Source organism: Scyliorhinus torazame, chromosome 25 (assembly GCF_047496885.1).
Source record: "Scyliorhinus torazame isolate Kashiwa2021f chromosome 25, sScyTor2.1, whole genome shotgun sequence".
Lineage (NCBI taxonomy): Eukaryota > Metazoa > Chordata > Chondrichthyes > Carcharhiniformes > Scyliorhinidae > Scyliorhinus > Scyliorhinus torazame.
Window position 1 is genome coordinate 39,723,363 of NC_092731.1, and position 20,741 is coordinate 39,744,103.

Here is a 20,741-nt window from a genome sequence, read left to right on the forward strand (position 1 = left end):
TCCATCCCTCCGCCCCCAATCCATGTCACTGATCCTCAAACTCCATCCCCCCACCCACAATCCATGTCACTGATCCTCAAACTCCATCCCCCCACCCACAGTCCATGTCCCTCATCCTCAAACTCCATCCCTCCGCCCACAATCCATGTCCCTCATCCTCAAACACCATCCCTCCGCCCACAATCCATGTCCCTGATCCTCAAACTCCATCCCTCCACCCACAATCCATGTCCCTGATCCTCAAACGCCATCCCTCCACCCCCAATCCATGTCACTGATCCTCAAACTCCATCCCTCCACCCACATTCCATGTCCCTCATCCTCAAACTCCATCCCTCTGCCCACAATCCATGTCCCTCATCCTCAAACTCCATCCCTCCGCCCACAATCCATGTCCCTCATCCTCAAACACCATCCCTCCGCCCACGGTCCAAATCCCTGATCCTCAAACTCCATCCCTCCACCCACAATCCATGTCCCTGATTCTCAAACTCCATCCCTCCGCCCACAATCCATGTCCCTGATTCTCAAACTCCATCCCTCCGCCCACAATCCATGTCGCTGATCCTCAAACTCCAACACTCCGCCCACAATCCCAATCCCTGATCCTCAAACTCCATCCCTCCGCCCACAATCCATGTCCCTGATCCTCAAACTCCATCCCTCCGCCCACAATCCATGTCGCTGATCCTCAAACTCCATCACTCCGCCCACAATCCATGTCCCTGATCCTCAAACTCCATCCCTCCGCCCACAATCCATGTCACTGATCCTCAAACTCCATCCCCCCGCCCACAATCCATGTCCCTGATCTTCAAACTCCATCCCTCCACCCCCAATCCATGTCCCTCGTCCTCAAATTCCATCCCTCCGCCCACAATCCATGTCCCTCATCCTCAAACTCCATCCCTCCGCCCCCAATCCATGTCACTGATCCTCAAACTCCATCTCTCCGCCCCCATCACAGCACCCATTCCCTCCACCCAATCAGTGGAGGCCACAACCTCATCCCAACATTCGAAGCTGGGGAATGTCTTCCCGAGAGATCTCAGTAACTTCATCTTCCTCTCGTTCCCGAACTCCTTCCTAAATACACACCCTTCAATAAAACCTCTCCAAAAATCACTTTCTCGGATAAAACTGCAGTTCTTTGATCAGATGTTTGATCCGAATATCAGGAGCTGTTGGAGTGAGAGATTCACATTGCACAGAAAGGGCCCTTCAGCCCATCAGGTCTGGGCCGGTCAAAAACAACCAGCTGACTATTCTAATCCCATTTCCCGGCACTTGGCCCCTAGCCGTGTCTGCCCGGGGATCACAAGCGCACATCGAAACACTTCTTAAATGTTATGAGGGTCTCTGCCTCCACCTCCCTTTCAGGCAGCGGGGTCCAAACTCCCACCGCACTCTGGGTGAAAAGGTTTCCCTCACATCCCCTCTGAACCTCCTGCCCCTCACCTGAATTCTCTGCCCCCTGGCTATTGATCCCTCCACCAAGGGGAAAAGTCTCTTCCTCTCTACTCCATCTATTTTCCGGGGATGATGCTGAATGATCACAATTGTATTCGGTGTCCTGAATGAAGGTTACTTACTCAGATAGCCCAGAATCAACAACAACGTCTTCATCTCTCTCAGTGATATTCTGTAATTGAAAATGGACAATCCACATTAGAGAAAATTCCGGAGATGGGAAAATGATAGAGAATGTGAGTGAGATAGTGGACATTGAGTTTGTTTACCGATAGAGAGTGAAGTCTCTCTCTGGGAGTGGGATAGTAGACATTGAGTTTATCTATCTACAGTGAGTGAAGTCTCTCTCTGGGAGTGGGATAGTAGACATTGAGTTTATCTATCTATAGTGAGTGAGGTCTCTCTCTGGGAGTGGGATAGTAAACATTGAGTTCATCTATCTATAGTAAGTGAAGTCTCTCTCTCTTGAGAGTGGGATAGTCAACATTGAGTTTATCTATCTATAGTGAGTGATTCTCTCTCACTGGGACTGGGTTGTAGCCAGTGAGTTTATTCATCTATAGTGAGTGAAGTCTCTCTCTGGGAGTGGGATAGTAGATATTGAGTTTATCTATCTATAGTGAGTGATGTCTCTCTCTGGGAATGGGATAGTAGACATTGAGTTTATCTGCCTTTCGTGAACAAAGAGCAAGAACAAAGAACAAAGAAATGTACAGCACAGGAACAGGCCCTTCGGCCCTCCAAGCCCGTGCCGACCATGCTGCCCATCTAAACTAAAATCTTCTACACTTCCTTGGTCCATCTTCCTCTATTCTCATCCTATTCATGTATTTGTCAAGATGCCCCTTAAATGTCACTATCGTCCCTGCTTCCACCACCTCCTCCGGCAGCGAGTTCCAGGCACCCACTACCCTCTGTGTAAAAAACGTGCCTCGTACATCTCCTCTAAACCTTGCCCTTCGCACCTTAAACCTATGTCCCCTAGTAATTGACCCCTCTACCCCGGGGAAAAGCCTCTGACTATCCATTCTGTCTATGCCCCTCATAATTTTGTAGACCTCGATCAGGTCATCCCTCAACCTCTGTCGTTCCAGTGAGAACAAACCGAGTTCATTCAACCGCTCCTCATAGCAAATGCCCTCCATACCAGGCAACATCCTGGTAAATCTCTTCTGCACCCTCTCGAAGCCTCCACATCCTTCTGGTAGTGTGGCGACCAGAATTGAACACTATACTCCAAGTGTGGCCTAACTAAGGTTCTATACAGCTGCAACATGACTTGCCAATTCTTATACTCAGTGCCCCGGCCAATGAAGGCAAGCATGCCGTATGCCTTCTTGACTACCTTCTCCACCTGTGTTGCCCCTTTCAGTGACCTATGTACCTGTACACCTAGATCTCTCTGACTTTCAATACTCTTGAGGGTTCTACCATTCACTGTATATTCTCTACCTGCATTAGACCTTCCAAAATGCATTACCTCACATTTGTTCGGATTAAACTCCACCTGCCATCTCTCCGCCCAAGTCTCCAAACAATCTAAATCCTGCTGTATCCTCTGACAGTCCTCATCGCTATCCGCAATTCCACCAACCTTTGTGTCGTCTGCAAACTTACTAATCAGACCAGTTACATTTTCCTCCAAATCATTTATATATACTACAAAGAGCAAAGGTCCCAGCACTAATCCCTGTGGAACACCACTGGTCACAGCCCTCCAATTAGAAAATCACCCTTCCATTGCTACTCTCTGCCTTCTATGAACTATGACACGGTGAGAACGTGCAAACCCCGCACAGACAGTGACCCAAGCCGGGAATCTAACCTGGGACCCTGGAGCTGTGAAGCAACAGTGCTAACCACTGTGCTAGCTTGCTGCCCGTGTCCTCCGGTACTGGCCCAGTTAAGTTTTGATGCACTAAGCGTCAAGAACCACAAAGACATGTGAGACTTTAACCAAGGCTTTAATACACTACATAGGAAGCTTACCCGACACAGACGACCCCAGACAAAATGGGTCAGGTCTCAGAAGCTGGGTCTTATACCTAACTCCCGGGGGAGTGGCCAAGGCGGAGCTCTCCGTGGCCAGGTCAGGTTACATACAGGTGACCAAACCTCTACAGAGCTACAGTACAATACACAGGATTACATGGCCACGTTACACACAACTATTATATAACTATGTACAATGCTAGGGAAGTACAGGGGTGTATCACCACAAGTTTGCAGTGCCAGTGGGAGGAGACTTTATTAACATAGGGAAGGTCAAAGTGTCATTTGATAGCGTATCTCAAGCACATCTATCTCATTCCCATGGAAACGCAAGCTCATTTGACTGTGGTGGAAGAGATGTAGGATTGTTGTGGTTCAGAACCCACCTCCTGTAAGGTTTTCGGGCAATTCGGCCCTTTTTGGACTGCCCAAGGATAAAACCCAGAGACTGTAAACTGGACACTTTTCAGCCAAGGGAACGTAACCAAATTTCCCAGCAGGCTTGGTCCGCTGAGCCGAGTAGGGGCATAGGTATTTACAAACCCCCCCCCCAGGAGCTACAAGGAAGAAGGAGCCAGACAACTAGATAAGATTAAAACACAGACAAAGGGGCACGGGACTACACAAGGGGCCTGTCTGCAAGCAGGACAATGGGATGGTCATAGCCCCATGCAGATGTAAATGACTATGCCTCCACCAGAGCAGAATCCAATCAACACCCCATCAACATAGCAGCGATCTCCAGAGCAGATGGAAGACTTTGAAAATCTTCACAAGGGAGCTCAACCTCGTTATCTCAAAAAGCAGACTGGAGGCGGACCTAGGGGAGGTACTCCTATCTTGACAGGTCTGACCGGCTCAAAGGGGGCAGGACCAGCGGGAACTTTAAACCTTATGGATTCAATGCAAAAGGGGCTGGCCGAACACAGGAAAAAGCCAGGTAAAACGGATATAAAAGGGGCTGTGTTTCAATTGAGGGTCTCTTGGCTTGACCTCTCCACCTTTGACTTGACCTCTCGCAGCCTGTGACTGTAAGTACCCTGCAGCAGCTTGCGAAACTCCCTTGACCTTGATAGTGGTTGAGGCTTTGGGGAAGGGGACTTGATTTGTGTTCTGTGTCATTGCTAAAACTGTGTAACAATAAGATTTTTCGTTGTGTCCGTTATAGTACTTTCTGAATAGACTTAGTTTGTGTTAGAGTTTAAGATTTTATTATAATTTCTTCTATTTGATGATTTTGACCTGGGTTTTGCAATAAACCTTGATTTGCTGATAATTGGAGTCGTTTAAATTCTTCAATCTCTCACCAGCGATCTCTGACCAAGTCATTGTTAAGATATTCCTCACCTTAATTCCGGGTTCAAGAATCTAGGGTCATCTTGAGCGATTCACTCAGGACAGGCTGCTGGTTAGGTAATAAACAGCAGTGTCCTATTCTCTCTCTTGGGAAAGCTACTCCAGCGAAGTAGGAACCGGGTGGGTGTTGCACCACCGGCAAGAGAGAGAATCACCTGGGCATTGGTAGGGGTCTGGATATCTGTGTGATATAAGCCTCAGGCTTCCGGTTAGGGATAAACGGCAGGCTTGATTCAGTGCTCTCTTCCGTGGAGGTGTCCCAGTGCGGCATCCCCTGGCCTCTGAAGTTTCAGTGCCAGCTGGAGAGAGACACACACAGATACTCAAACCCCAGATATCGGCCCAGTAGTGGAGTAGCAGAGATGGCACCCTCTACACTCCCCAATTCTGGTTATTCTCCTATCAGTTTTTTAAAAAGCCTTGTATTTATATAGCACCTTTTGTGATCACCAGAACTCACAAAGTACCTCACCTTACCCAGAACCCAGAACGCAATTGCATGCTGGCCGGACAATTAATGGGGAGGCAACGTGAAATGCATGCTGGAAAAGGGAAGTGATGTCGGAGGGAGGGTGGGGAAAGGGTGGGCACCAAGAAAAGGGAGGTGTGGGCTGGCACTTCTATTTTTAAAAAAATAATTTTTATTAAAGGTTTTCATAAAATATCAATGACAAAATGAGACAGAAAAAAGAACCCAACAGGGTTAAGTACAAAACACAATCTAAAAAAGCAACCCCCCAAACCCCTCCCCCCCGTTACATAAATAATAAATTAACATTAACACCCCGACTTAACACAACAGGTGTATACACCCCTCAGACCTTCCATGTAAATAACATGAACAAAAAAAGTAAACCCCCCCCCGAGCTGCTGCCATTGACCAATGTCTATCGTTCTGCCAGAAAGTCTAAGAACGGTTGCCACTGCCTAAAGAACTTAATTACCGACCCTCTCAAGGTGAATTTCACCCTCTCCAATTTAATGAACCCCGCCATATCGCTGATCCAGGATTCCACACTTGGGGGCCTCGCATCTTTCCACTGAAGGAGAATCCTTCGCCGGGCTACCAGGGACGCAAAGGCCAGAATTCCGGCCTCTTTCGCCTCCTGCATTCCCGGCCCCTCTGCCACCCCAAATATTGCGAGCCCCCAGCCCAGTCTGACCCTGGATCCTATCACCCTCGACATCGTCCTCCCTACGCCCTTCCAAAATTCCTCCAGCGCTGGGCATGCCCAGAACATATTATTGTGATTTGCTGGGCTCCCTGAGCACCTAACACACCTGTCCTCGCCCTCCAAAGAGCCGGCTCATTCTTGTCCCGGTCATGTGTGCCCTGTGCAGCATCTTAAACTGTATGAGGCTGAGCCTCGCGCACGAAGAGGAAGAATTCGCCCTCCCTACGGCATCTGCCCACGTCCCCTCTTCGATCTCCTCTCCCAAATCCTCCTCCCACTTACCTTTCAACTCCACCACCGAGGCCTCCTCCTCATCCTGCATCACCTGCTAAGTTTCCGAGTGAAGTCTCTCTCTCTGGGAGTAGGATAGTAGACATTGAGTTTATCTATCGATAGTGAGTGACGCCTCTCTCTGGGAATGGGACAGTAGACATTGAGTTTATCTATCTATAGTGAGTGAAGTCTCTCTCTCTGGGAGTAGGATAGTAGACATTGAGTTTATCTATCTATAGTGAGTGACACCTCTCTCTGGGAATGGGTCAGTAGACATTGAGTTTATCTATCTATAGAGAGTGAAGTCTCTCTCTGGGAGTGGGATAGTAGACATTGAGTTTATCTACCTATAGTGAGTGACGCCTCTCTCTGGGAATGGGACAGTAGACATTGAGTTTATCTATCTATAGAGAGTGAAGTCTCTCTTTGGGAGCGGGATAGTAGACATTGAGTTTATCTATCTATAGTGAGTGCAGTCTCTCTCTCTGGGAATGGGATAGTAGACATTGAGTTTATCTATCTATAGTTAGTGAAGTCTCTCTCTCTTGGAGTGGGATAGTAGACATTGAGTTTATCTATTTATAGTGAATGAAGTCTCTCTCTGGGAGTGGGATAGTAGACATTGAGTTTATCTATCTATAGTGAGTGAAGTCTCTCTCTCTTGGAGTGGGATAGTAGACATTGAGTTTATCTATAGTGAGTGAAGTCTCTCCCTGGGAGTGGGATAGGAAACATTGAGTTTATCTATCTATAGTGAGTGAAGTCTCTCTCCGGGAGTGGGATAGGAAACATTGAGTTTATCTGTCTATAGTCAGTGAACTCTCTGGAAGTGGGATAGTAGACATTGAGTTTATCTACAGTGAGTGAAGTCTCTCTCTGGGAGTGGGATGGTAGACATTGAGTTTATCTATCTATAGTGAGTGAGGTTTCTCTCTGGGAGTGGGATAGTAGACATTGAGTTTATCTATCTCTGGTGAGTGAAGTCTCTCTCTGGGAGTGGGATAGTAGACATTGAGTTTATCTATCTATAGTGATTGCAATCTCTCTCTCTGGGAGTGGGATAGTGGACATTGAGTTTATCTATCTATAGTGAGTGAAGTCTCTCTCTGGGAGTGGGATAGGAGACATTGAGTTTATCTATCTCTGGCGAGTGAAGTCTCTCTCTCTCGGAGTGGGATAGTAGACATTGAGTTTATCTATCTATACTAAGTGAAGTCTCTCTCTCTCGGAGTGGGATAGTAGACATTGAGTTTATCTATCTATAGTGAGTGAGGTCTCTCTCTGGGAGTGGGATAGTAGACATTGAGTTTATCTATCTATAGTGAGTGAAGTCTCTCTCTAGGAGTGGGATAGTGGACATTGAGTTTATCTATCTGTCGTGAGTGAAGTCTCTCTCTGGCAGTGGGTTAGTAGACATTGAGTTTATCTATCTATAGTGAGTGAAGTGCATTACAGCCAGGTTATGCACTTTGGTCTCAAAAATGAGAAGGCTGACTATAATCTGAATGGCCATAAATTAGGAGAGGGGAGTGTGCAACGAGACCTGGGTGTCCTCGGAGACCAGTCACTGAAGGTTAACATGCAGGTGCAGCAGGCGGTAAAGAAGAGAAATGCAATGTAGGCCTTTATTGCGAGAGGATTCAAGTACACGAACAGGGCCTTGGTGAGACCACGCCTGGAATATTGAGTGAGATTTAACTGAATGGGCTTAATGTCCCATAGCGAAAGCAGTTAGGCTCTGGTTTCCCAACATTGAGAAACACAATGCTGTAATGTCACTCGGGTCAGATAGGGGGTCTTAGGGGGGATTGTGCGACTGAGGCTGTACATAGCCCCATTTCCTACACTGAGCATCTCCACCCGCTGGAACTCCTCAATGTGGCGGGAGAGCAGATGCCATTTTTAAACCGTGACCTCATTTGTGGAACCCCCAACGCGATCCCCAACTCAACCCCCAATACCGAACTCACTATGCGAGGATTTCCAGGCCCATCTGTAACATCACTGGCAACCCCCCCCCCCCTCACCCCCCCCCCCCCCCCCCCACCCCCACCCCCCACCCCCCGAACACCCGGGCAGGACACCCCCCCGGCCAGATCGCCACCCCATAAAATGCCAGCTTGGAACCTTGGCCAACCTGGTATCCTGGAAGTGCCTCTGCAGCTGGCAGTGCCAGCTTGTCCAGGTGGAACCAGCAGTGCCAGGGTACCACCCTACCCAAAGGACATGTACCTGGGGGCCTCCGAGCGCCTGGGAGACCCCCACGAGTGCAGCTTGTCAGCCTCACGAGTGCCAATCCCCACCCTGGAGAATGGGACACCGTTTTTCAGTGGAATTGCTCTAGTTCCACAAGGCACGGTGCGAGCCCATTAACCCATCCTGAATTGCTCCGGGACCGGTGCCTCTTTCGTGGTTGTAGAACATCACCGATTCAGTCCCGGCGTCAGCACGTAGGCTCTGAATTGGAGAATCTGAAATGTAGAATCCTGCCCATTATACTTTCACCCCAACATGTTCATATTTCTTGGTTCAATTCACAAGCCCTCTCCTCCCCTCCCCCACACCAATCATTGAACCACTTTTGGGTTGTGACTTGCTGAGTAAATCCTCCAGATCCATCTCCAGTCTCCTCACAGACACAGCTCATTAATGAGCTCTGTATCGGGACTGGAGTTACAAAGTCCTGAGCGAATGTTTAAAAGCAGTGGCAACCAGTGGGCTAAACCAGTTTACAGCTGGCTTGTAACGCAAAACAAGGCCAGCAGCGTGGGTTCAATTCCCGTACCGGCCTCCCCGAACAGGCGCCGGAATGTGGTGACTACTAACTTTCACTGTAACTTCACTGAAGTGGACTTGTGAGAATAAGCGGTTATTATTATTAAACCTTCTCATCATCTAATTCATACCTGATTGCTTACCGGAGCTTCAGGTGTTGCCGTGTGAGCTGGAGCAGGTTCACTCAGGTTGCTTGTTCCTCAGTGTTGAACAGTCCGTGACAGCCTCTGTCTGCTTATAAGGCAAATGGATTGGACCAGAAACTGAGATTTGTATCAGATTAATCAAAGCACCATTATCGTGGAGTCATTTAAAACGTCATCAAAGAGTTAAACGTGTTGGTCTAAATAATAATTTGTGGTCAGGTGGATATCATCTCCGTAACTAGGTCCTGGAGATAAGTCTGACAATATTTACATTACTCTCGCTGAAAAGAATTGTGGTGAGTTTCTAAATCCCCCTGGAAGGTGGGTCCAAACGTATTGATTGTCAATCGGTGCAGTAAACGCACCTATTGACAGGGTGTGATGAGAAGCTATTTGCTAAGTCTATACAAGACTTGTATTTTTTCCAAACTAACACTGACCATTTTCTGGGTGTTTGTCGGCTGAGCCGCATTCGGCTCAGTGTATTTGTTTAACTGTGTGTAATCAATGACTAATCATCGTTTGCCATCTGTTTTAGCAACTCCGAACATGGACGAGTAGTACCGTGAAGATTTTCTGATTAAATCACCTTGTTCAAGTGAATCAATTGCTTTAATAAAGTGACTCTGACATGTGTGCTCGGGAATGTGTCATTGCTTCAGAACAGGAAATTGATTAAACCTCGTTTAGTTGTACCAATAGAACATAGAACATAGAAAATACAGCACAGAACAGGCCCTTCGGCCCACGATGTTGTGCCGAACCTTTGTCCTAGATTAATCATAGATTATCATTGAATTTACAGTGCAGAAGGAGGCCATTCGGCCCTTTGAGTCTGCACCGGCTCTTGGAAAGAGCACCCTACCCAAACTCAACACCTTCACCCAACACCAAGGTCAATTTGGACATTAAGGGCAATTTATCATTGGCCAATTCACCTAACCTGCACATCTTTGGATTGTGGGAGGAAACCGGAGCACCCGGAGGAAACCCACGCAGACACGGGGAGGACGTGCAGACTCCGCACAGTCAGTGACCCAAGCCGGAATCGAACCTGGGACCCTGGAGCTGTGAAGCAATTGTGCTATCCACAATGCTACCGTGCTGCCCTTGAGAACACATAAATCTACACTATATCATTTAACCGTAATCCATGTACCTATCCAATAGCTGCTTGAAGGTCCCTAATGTTTCCGACTCAACTACTTCCACAGGCAGTGCATTCCATGCCCCCACTACTCTCTGGGTAAAGAACCTACCTCTGATATCCCTCCTATATCTTCCACCTTTCACCTTAAATTTATGTTCCCTTGTAATGGTTTGTTCCACCCGGGGAAAAAGTCTCTGACTGTCTACTCTATCTATTCCCCTGATCATCTGATAAACCTCTATCAAGTCGCCCCTCATCCTTCTCCGTTCTAATGAGAAAAGGCCTAGCACCCTCAACCTTTCCTCGTAAGACCTACTCTCCATTCCAGGCAACATCCTGGTAAATCTTCTTTGCACCTTTTCCAAAGCTTCCACATCCTTCCTAAAATGAGGCGACCAGAACTGTACACAGTACTCCAAATGTGGCCTTACCAAAGTTTTGTACAGCTGCATCATCACCTCACGGCTCTTAAATTCAATCCCTCTGTTAATGAACGCGAGCACACCATAGGCCTTCTTCACAGCTCTATCCACTTGAGTGGCAACTTTCAAAGATGTATGAACATAGACCCCAAGATCTCTCTGCTCCTCCACATTGCCAAGAACTCTACCGTTAACCCTGTATTCCGCATTCATATTTGTCCTTCCAAAATGGACAACCTCACACTTTTCAGGGTTAAACTCCATCTGCCACTTCTCAGCCCAGCTCTGCATCCTATCTATGTCTCTTTGCAGCCGACAACAGCCCTCCTTACTATCCACAACTCCACCAATCTTCGTATCATCTGCAAATTTACTGACCCACCCTTCAACTCCCTCATCCAAGTCATTAATGAAAATCACAAACAGCAGAGGACCCAGAACTGATCCCTGCGGTACGCCACTGGTAACTGGGATCCAGGCTGAATATTTGCCATCCACCACCACTCTCTGACTTCTATCGGTTAGCCAGTTCGTTATCCAACTGGCCAAATTTCCCACTATCCCATGCCTCCTTACTTTCTGCATAAGCCTACCATGGGGAACTTTATCAAATGCCTTACTAAAATCCATGTACACTACATCCACTGCTTTACCTTCATCCACATGCTTGGTCACCTCCTCAAAGAATTCAATAAGATTTGTAAGGCAAGACCTACCCCTCACAAATCCGTGCTGACTATCCCTAATCAAGCAGTGTCTTTCCAGATGCTCAGAAATCCTATCCTTCAGTACCCTTTCCATTACTTTGCCTACCACCGAAGTAAGACTAACTGGCCTGTAATTCCCAGGGTTATCCCTAGTCCCTTTTTTGAACAGGGGCACGACATTCCCCACTCTCCAATCCCCTGGTACCACCCCTGTTGACAGTGAGGACGAAAAGATCATTGCCAACGGCTCTGCAATTTCATCTCTTGCTTCCCATAGAACCCTTGGATATATCCCGTCAGGCCCGGGGGACTTGTCTATCCTCAAGTTTTTCAAAATGCCCAACACATCTTCCTTCCTAACAAGTATTTCCTCGAGCTTACCAATCTGTTTCACACTGTCCTCTCCAACAATATCGCCCCTCTCATTTGTAAATACAGAAGAAAAGTACTCGTTCAAGACCTCTCCTATCTCTTCAGACTCAATACACAATCTCCCGCTACTGTCCTTGATCGGACCTACCCTCGCTCTAGTCATTCTCATATTTCTCACATATGTGTAAAAGGCCTTGGGGTTTTCCTTGATCCTACCCGCCAAAGATTGTTCATGCCCTCTCTTAGCTCTCCTAATCCCTTTCTTCAGTTCCCTCCTGGCTATCTTGTATCCCTCCAATGCCCTGTCTGAACCTTGTTTCCTCAGCCTTACATAAGTCACCTTTTTCCTCTTAACAAGACATTCAACCTCTCTTGTCAACCATGGTTCCCTCACTCGACCATCTCTTCCCTGCCTGACAGGGACATACATATCAAGGACACGTAGCACCTGTTCCTTGAACAAGTTCCACATTTCATTTGTGTCCTTCCCTGCCAGCCTATGTTCCCAACTTATGCACTTCAATTCTTGTCTGACAACATCGTATTTACCCTTCCCCCAATTGTAAACCTTGCCCTGTTGCACGTACCTATCCCTCTCCATTACTAAAGTGAAAGTCACAGAATTGTGGTCACTATCTCCAAAATGCTCCCCCACTAACAAATCTATCACTTGCCCTGGCTCATTACCCAGTACTAAATCCAATATTGCCCCTCCTCTGGTCGGACAATCTACATACTGCGTTAGAAAAGCTTCCTGGACACACTGCACAAACACCACCCCATCCAAACTATTTGATCTAAAGAGTTTCCACTCAATATTTGGGAAGTTAAAGTCGCCCATGACTACTACCCTATGACTTCTGCACCTTTCCAAAATCTGTTTCCCAATCTGTTCCTCCACATCTCTGCTACTATTGGGGGGCCTATAGAAAACTCCTAACAAGGTGACTGCTCCTTTCCTATTTCTGACTTCAACCCATACTACCTCAGTAGGCTGATACTCCTCGAACTGCCTTTCTGCAGTTGTTATATTATCTCTAATTAATAATGCCACCCCCCCACCTCTTTTACCACCCTCCCTAATCTTATTGAAACATCTATAACCAGGGACCTCCAACAACCATTTCTGCCCCTCTTCTATCCAAGTTTCCGTGATGGCCACCACATCGTAGTCCCAAGTACCGATCCATGCCTTAAGTTCACCCACCTTATTCCTGATGCTTCTTGCGTTGAAGTATACACACTTCAACCCCTCTCCGTGCCTGCAAGTACTCTCCTTTGTCAGTGTTCCCTTCCCCACTGCCTCATTACACGCTTTGGCGTCCTGAATATCGGCTACCTTAGTTGCTGGACTACAAATCCGGTTCCCATTCCCCTGCCAAATTAGTTTAAAAAATCTATAATTTGCCACAATGATTAATATGTCAGGTATCCCAGTACTTGTTCAAGGGGTGTTTTAATGTTGCTCTCACTGTGCTGTCTGTGTGACATTCGAGCTGTTTTACAACATGCTCAGCTCTTTCATCCATGTCAGAATTGACTGGAGATGTAGGAAACCACAGGTTTGAATCTTGAGCCCCAATTAGTAAAAGAACCTTTCTACCTGAAGGGAATATCTGATTTATTTCGAACATCGCAGTTTTTAAATTGTGCTGAATTCCGTTTCATTCTCCAGTCAAAATCCTGAGTGGGCTGTGATTTGCCAGTGATTTCTTTGTGTTCTATTGGCTCCCCCGGCCGGCACTTTGAATTTACTTGGGGATGGACAGTTGAGATATCTGCCCCTGTGTCAATTAGCTGTTCCAAGTAAATCTCTGATTTGAATGTCTACGTAAGGGATATGATTCTCCTGCCTGGGGCTTGGAAGGCAAATTTCCTTTTGGCCTTCCCAATAGGAAGTGGGCAGCACGGTAGCATTGTGGATAGCACAATTGCTTCACAGCTCCAAGGTCCCAGGTTCGATTCCCGGCTTGGGTCACTGTCTGTGCGGAGTCTGCATGTTCTCCCCGTGTCTGCGTGGGTTTCCTCCGGGTGCTCCGGTTTCTTCCCACAGTCCAAAGATGTGCAGGTTAGGTGGATTGGCCGTGCTAAATTGCCCTTAGTGTCCAAAATTGCCCTGAGTGTTGGGTGGGGTTACTGGGTTATGGGGTTGCGGGGATAGGGTGGAGGTGTGGGCTTGGGTAGGGTGCTCTTTCCAAGGGCCGGTGCAGTTCGATGGGTCGAATGGCCTCCTTCTGCACTGTAAATTCTATATTAAATTTTTATATATTGTTGAGTCTGATCATGAGGATTCCCTGGCCGTCTAGACTTTCGCGTGTTAGTCTGGGTTAGTGCTAGGGTCTGCTGAACTCTTGGTGTTTGGGTTTGACGATTCCTATTTCCTCGCTGTCGCCTGGGAGTTCGTGGAAACTGTCCTTAACTGTCCTTGATTTTCCCACTGATTGTCCTAATATCCGGAATTCGGAATTCTATTTCTCGGGGCTGCTGTCTCGGTGGTTGTTGTCGAGGGATTATCCTGATGATAATTGCCCTCTATGGGACTGAGGTCGCTGTGATTTTCAGTTATCTCTTCTCGGAGACAGGATCTACTCCCATTTGGAAGCAAATGGACGTATTAGTGAGAGGCAGCACGGTTTTGTGAAGGGGAGGTCGTGTCTCACTAACTTGATAGAGTTTTTCGAGGAGGTCACTAAGATGATTGATGCAGGTAGGGCAGTAGATGTTGTCTATATGGACTTCAGTAAGGCCTTTGACAAGGTCCCTCATGGTAGACTAGTACAAAAGGTGAAGTCACACGGGATCAGGGGTGAGCTGGCAAGGTGGATACAGAACTGGCTAGGCCATAGAAGGCAGAGAGTAGCAAGGAGGGATGCTTTTCTAATTGGAGGGCTGTGACCAGTGGTGTTCCACAGGGATCAGTGCTGGGACCTTTGCTCTTTGTAGTATATATAAAAGATTTGGAGGAAAATGTAACTGGTCTGATTAGTAAGTTTGCAGACGACACAAAGGTTGGTGGAATTGCGGATAGCGATGAGGACTGTCGGAGGATACAGCAGGGTTTAGATTGTCTGGAGACTTGGGCGGAGAGATGGCAGATGGAGTTTAATCCGGACAAATGTGAGGTAATGCATTTTGGAATGTCTAATGCAGGTAGGGAATATACAGTGAATGGTAGAACCCTCAAGAGTATTGAAAGTCAAAGAGATCGAGGAGTACAGGTCCACAGGTCATTGAAAGGGGCAACACAGGTGGAGAAGGTAGTCAAGAAGGCATACGGCATGCTTGCCTTCATTGGCCGGGGCATTGAGTATAAGAATTGGCAAGTCATGTTGCAGCTGTATAGAACCTTAGTTAGGCCACACTTGGAGTATAATGTTCAATTCTGGTCGCCACACTACCAGAAGGATGTGGAGGCTTTAGAGAGGGTGCAGAAGAGATTTACCAGAATGTTGCCTGGTATGGAGGGCATTAGCTATGAGGAGCGGTTGAATAAACTCGGTTTGTTCTCACTGGAACGAAGGAGGTTGAGGGGAGACCTGATAGAGGTATACAAAATTATGAGGGGCATAGACAGAGTGGATAGTCAGAGGCTTTTCCCCAGGGTAGAGGGGTCAATTACTAGGGGGCATAGGTTTAAGGTGAGAGGGGCAAGAGTAGATGTACGAGGCAAGTTTTTTACGCAGAGGGTAGTGGGTGCCTGGAACTCGCTACCGGAGGAGGTAGTGGAAGCAGGGACGATAGGGACATTTAAGGGGCATCTTGACAAATATATGAATAGGATGGGAATAGAAGGATACGGACCCAGGAAGTGTAGAAGATTGTAGTTTAGTCGGGCAGTATGGTCGGCACGGGCTTGGAGGGCCGAAGGGCCTGTTCCTGTGCTGTACATTTCTTTGTTCTTTGTTCTTTGTTCTTTGAGACTGTCTTTTAAATCGTTTGCTGCTGTGAGTCCACTATTTTTAGTTGTCTCTGTTTTTTAACCAATGTCAATTTTGTTCCTTAGCAAACTTGTAAAGAAATTTTAAGATTTTTTTAACTTCAAATGGTGAAAGTACAAATTCAATTACTGACAAACTGCAAGCTGAGCTCTGACCTTGACTCAGAACGGAATTTAAGATTTTCTTAACAAGAGCTTTTCTAACATTCACAACGGAATTAATTCTTTATGTTAATAATTTTTTCTGACATTCACTAAAATGTTGGCTGCTTTTGGGAGGAAGCAGTTAGCTGCGGAGAATTGCACCGTAACAAAGACAACTGCAGTCTCCAGATTTCCACTTTAAACTGGTACCATTCAGTCGCTATCAATCCACAAATAAATATCAAGTAATTTAACACAAGTTTCTGGGCAATTCCAATCAATTGCCTGCTGAAATAATTAACTTATCTCCAGAACCCAATGTGCAGAGAGTGGGTGGAGATCTCGGTAATCCATTGGGTCCCTTTATACAAAGAACAAAGAAAATTACAGCACAGGAACAGGCCCTTCGGCCCTCCCAGCCTGCGCCGATCCAGATCCTTTATCTAAACCTGTCGCCTATTTTTCAAGGATCTACTTCCCTCTGTTCCCCGCCCGTTCATATATCTGTCTAGATGCATCTTAAATGATGCTATCGTGCCCGCCTCTACCACCTCCGCTGGCAAAGCGTTCCAGGTACCCACCACCCTCTGCGTAATAAACTTTCCACGCACATCTCCCTTAAACTTTCCCCCTCTCACCTTGAAATCGTGACCCCTTGTCATTGACACCCCCTCTTGGAAAAAGCTTGTTGCTATCCACCCTGTCCATACCCCTCATAATTTTGTAGACCTCAATCAGGTCCCCCCTCAACCTCCGTCTTTCCAACGAAAACAATCCTAATCTACTGAACCTTTCTTCATAGCTAGCACCCTCCATACCAGGCAACATCCTGGTGAACCTCCTCTGCACCCTCTCTAAAGCATCCACATCCTTCTGGTAATGTGGCGACCAAACTTAATATTGCTCTAACCCCCCCCCCCCCCCCCCGAAGAAATGTGTCTGTTTACACTAGAAGCTGTTGCAGGCGATATCTCTCAAAGCCTGTCTGATAAGCGCTCTCTCTGCAGTCCAAACCCTTTTGGCTGCTGTTAACCCATTGAGGGACTTCTGCTTTGACTGCCCAATGTCAGCAGGTGCCCTGTGCCCGGGGTCAGCAGGTGCCCTGTGCCCGGGGTCAGCAGGTGCCCTGTGCCCGGGGTCAGCAGGTGCCCAGTGTCCGGGGTCAGCAGGTGCCCTGTGCCCGGGGTCAGCAGGTGCCCTGTGCCCGGGGTCAGCAGGTGCCCAGTGTCCGGGGTCAGCAGGTGCCCAGGGTCAGCAGGTGGCCTGTGCCCGGAGTCAGCAGGTGCCCAGGGTCAGCAGGTGGCCTGTGCCCGGGGTCAACAGATGCAAAGGGCCCGAGGTCAGCAGGTGCCCTGTGCCCGGAGTCAGCAGGTGCCCAGTGCCCGGGGTCAGCAGGTGGCCTGTGTCCGGGGTCAGCAGGTGCCCAGTGCCCGGTGTCAGCAGGTGCCCGGGGTCAGCAGGTACCCAGGGTCAGCAGGTACCCAGGGTCAGCGGGTGCCCTGTGCGCGGGGTCAATAGATGCGAAGGGCCCGAGGTCAGTAGGTGGCCTGTGTGGGGTCAGCAGGTGCCCACTGCCCGGGGTCAGCAGGTGCCCAGTGCCAGGGATCAGCAGGAGGCCTGTGTCCGGGGTCAGCAGGTGCCCGGTGTCAGCAGGTGCCCGGTGTTAGCAGGTGCCCAGTGCCAGGGATCAGCAGGAGGCCTGTGTCCGGGGTCAGCAGGTGCCAGGGGTCAGCAGGTGCCCGGTGTCAGCAGGTGGCCTGTGTCCGAGGTCAGCAGGTGCCAGGGGTCAGCAGGTGCCAGGGGTCAGCAGGAGCCCTGTGCCCGGGGTCAGCAGGTGCCCTGTGCCCGGGGTCAGCAGGTGCCCTGTGCCTGGGGACAGCAGGTGCCCTGTGCCCGGGGTCAGCAGGTGCCCTGTGCCCGGGGTCAGCAGGTGCCCTGTGTCCGGGGTCAGCAGGTGCCCTGTGCCTGGGGTCAGCAGGTGCCCTGTGCCCGGGGTCAGCAGGTGCCCTGTGCCGGGGGTCAGCAGGTGCCCTGTGCCCGGGGTCAGCAGGTGCCCAGTGTCCGGGGTCAGCAGGAGCCCAGTGTCCGGGGTCAGCAGGAGCCCTGTGCCCGGGGTCAGCAGGTGCTCTGTGCCCGGGGTCAGCAGGTGCCCAGTGCCCGGGGTCAGCAGGTGCCCTGTGCCCGGGGTCAGCAGGTGCCCTGTGTCCGGGGTCAGCAGGTGCCCTGTGCCTGGGGTCAGCAGGTGCCCTGTGCCCGGGGTCAGCAGGTGCCCTGTGCCGGGGGTCAGCAGGTGCCCTGTGCCCGGGGTCAGCAGGTGCCCAGTGTCCGGGGTCAGCAGGTGCCCAGTGTCCGGGGTCAGCAGGAGCCCTGTGCCCGGGGTCAGCAGGTGCCGTGTGCCCGGGGTCAACAGGTGCCCTGTGCCCGGGGTCAGCAGGTGCCGTGTGCCCGGGGTCAGCAGGTGCCCTGTGCCCGGGGTCAGCAGGAGCCCAGTGCCAGGGGTCAGCAGGTGCCCTGTGCCCAGGGTCAGCAGGTGCCCTGTGCCCGGGGTCAGCAGGTGCCCGGGGTCAGCAGGTGCCCAGTGCCCGGGGTCAGCAGGTGCCCAGTGCCAGGGGTCAGCAGGTGCCCTGTGTCCGGGGTCAGCAGGTGCACTTCCCCCACCCCCACTCCTCACCCCACCCCCACTCTCTCTCCCCCCCCCACTCCTCACCCCGCCCCCTCTCCTTCTCTCTCCACACTTTCCCCACACCCACTCCTCACTCCCAGCCAATTCTCTCCTCCACCCGAGCTCTCTTCCCCAACTCCCCTACCGCCACTCTCTCCCCTCCACTCCCCCGCACCCACTCTCTCCCCCGCCCACACTCTCTCCCCCGCCCCCACTCTCTCCCCCTTACCCACTCTCTCCCCCGCCCACACTCTCTCCCCCGCCCCACTCTCTCCCCCTCACCCACTCTCTCCCCCGCCCCCACTCTCTCCCCCGCCCCCACTCTCTCCCCCTGTTGCTCTTTTTAACCTTATTCTATTTGCTCTGATTACGTCACCTTTGCTCATGAGTCGCCAGGTATCTTTATGATACAGCCACGTGGTTCAAGTTTAGGTTATGATTAATAACACAGCACACCGCTTAGTAAGGATTAAAACAACGGTCATTTATTATATACAACAAGCAATATTAGTACACTAATACTACTATTTATATAATAAACCTATCACTACTGGCCAATACTTAACTTAGGAAGAGCCCACCAGGTCAGGGCAATGAATGGCTTGTCCAATCGGATCTGGTCCGCGGGATTCAAAAGGCTGCTACAGGTCGGTGGCTAGGCGTCTTTACCGGATAGCGATCGCTGGATTCAAACTTACTGTTGCCGGTTGCTGTTCTTGCGAAGGTCTCGAGCAGGCGAAGAGGAGAGAGAGAGAGATCTGAACTTGGACCCTCACTTTTATAGGGCCCAGGGGCTTCCCGCCTCCCGGGGCGGCCCTTGACCCCGAGTCCCAAGTGATTGGATCTGTCCCCAATCTCTGGGGTCGATGTGTCCAATGATGAGGCGATTCCTCGATCGGGGGGTGGTCGCTCACCTGTCTTTGTTTCGGCCACTGCAGCGCCGACAGGTCTGGCCCGGTATTCAATTGCTAATATGTTGCAATTGTTCCCGGGGATAGCCGATTTAACTGTGGATGTCTGGACAGATGGGCTGCAAACAGTCCTGAATGCAACTGCAAATACCTGGGTTGATGGGCTGTTGATAGCCCTGAGTATCGATCTGGGCTAACTTCCCAGAGTCGAATATGCAATACTGTCTGCAGCTGCCTGCTTGTGTCTTCTTAGCTGCTTTTCCCAGCAGTCTTTCGGGTTAGCCATTTCAAACTGGGTTTTGGATAGATTAATCGTAACGCAGCCATTTTACGTGGCTATAGTCCCGCCTTGTGATCCTAACGCGAAGCGTGAAGGATCACATAAATCTTCATTCCCTGACCGGGGGGGGGGGCACCTCCTACATGGCCACTACTCTGACCCTAGCTGTGCACAAAAATTTACCTAAACAATTCTTGAGGGCGCTATGTCAGGCAGGGGCATGTATCTATAAAAAAATAATCTGGGAACCTCTAATTTTACCTAAACAATTTTTCAAGCATTATAGAATCTTTTCTCTCTAAACATACAATAACAATCACAACATTTAATATATTCTTTCCTGGCTTGGCAGTCAAGCTCAGGATCATACACTTCCATACATTTTCTTTTTATTTACAGGAAAAACCGCCAGTGCATGTTTTATTATTCATATGTCGCGGGGGTCTGGGGTCTGGTCATAGCTGAATATCGGGGATCGGATCCGATAGACCGGGGTTCGAGCGCGGTACGCTCTCCTTTTCCACTTGCGGAGGCGCATGGTCTGTACCGCACAACTGAGTATAGCCAATGCCAACAGTGCCTCAATGATGTACGACAGGGAGTACCAAGTTGTGAACTTGGCACACCAGGATAATGCAGTGTGGTTGGTGACTGGGCCCTCGGTACTACTGGGCCGTGAAGTGTTAACAGTAAAGGGGTTTGGAGTGATGGGGTCCGCGTTCCCGCGCAACCAAAGGTTCATCAAAAGAGTGTTGAGCACGAAGAAAGGAGTCCTCATGGCTGTCTTCTTTCTTTCCTTTTCCTGTGTTCGCTGGTTTTCTCCGGACTTGGAGCTTCTGGAGTTCTGTAAGACAAGCGTAGTGTGTGTAAATACTTCGGTTTAATATCTGGTGTGTTAGTGTGTCTGTCCTTCTTGGGGCCAATTAAACCCTTATAATTGGTCACAGTCTGTGACTCTCCCCCCATTTT

At 49.4% G+C, this 20,741-nt stretch overlaps 1 protein-coding gene across 4 annotated transcripts in view; it reads right to left on the bottom strand.

The window, feature by feature from the left end:
* LOC140402496 (uromodulin-like) overlaps nt 1–9,558 on the bottom strand; it is a 37,151-nt gene extending 27,593 nt beyond the window's left edge. For 2 of the 4 annotated variants that reach the window (XM_072490339.1, XM_072490337.1), the window contains exons 1-2: nt 9,185–9,558; nt 1,593–1,642 (exon numbers count right to left, since the gene is read on the bottom strand). In XM_072490339.1, coding sequence (XP_072346440.1) covers nt 1,593–1,626 — 34 coding nt within the window. In that variant the 5' untranslated portion in view covers nt 1,627–1,642; nt 9,185–9,558. Of the gene's footprint in view, nt 1–1,592; nt 1,643–9,172 lie in introns of all 4 variants that reach the window. The other 2 variants (XM_072490338.1, XM_072490336.1) reach the window with 1 other exon arrangement.
* Between the last annotated feature and the right edge of the window lie 11,183 nt (nt 9,559–20,741).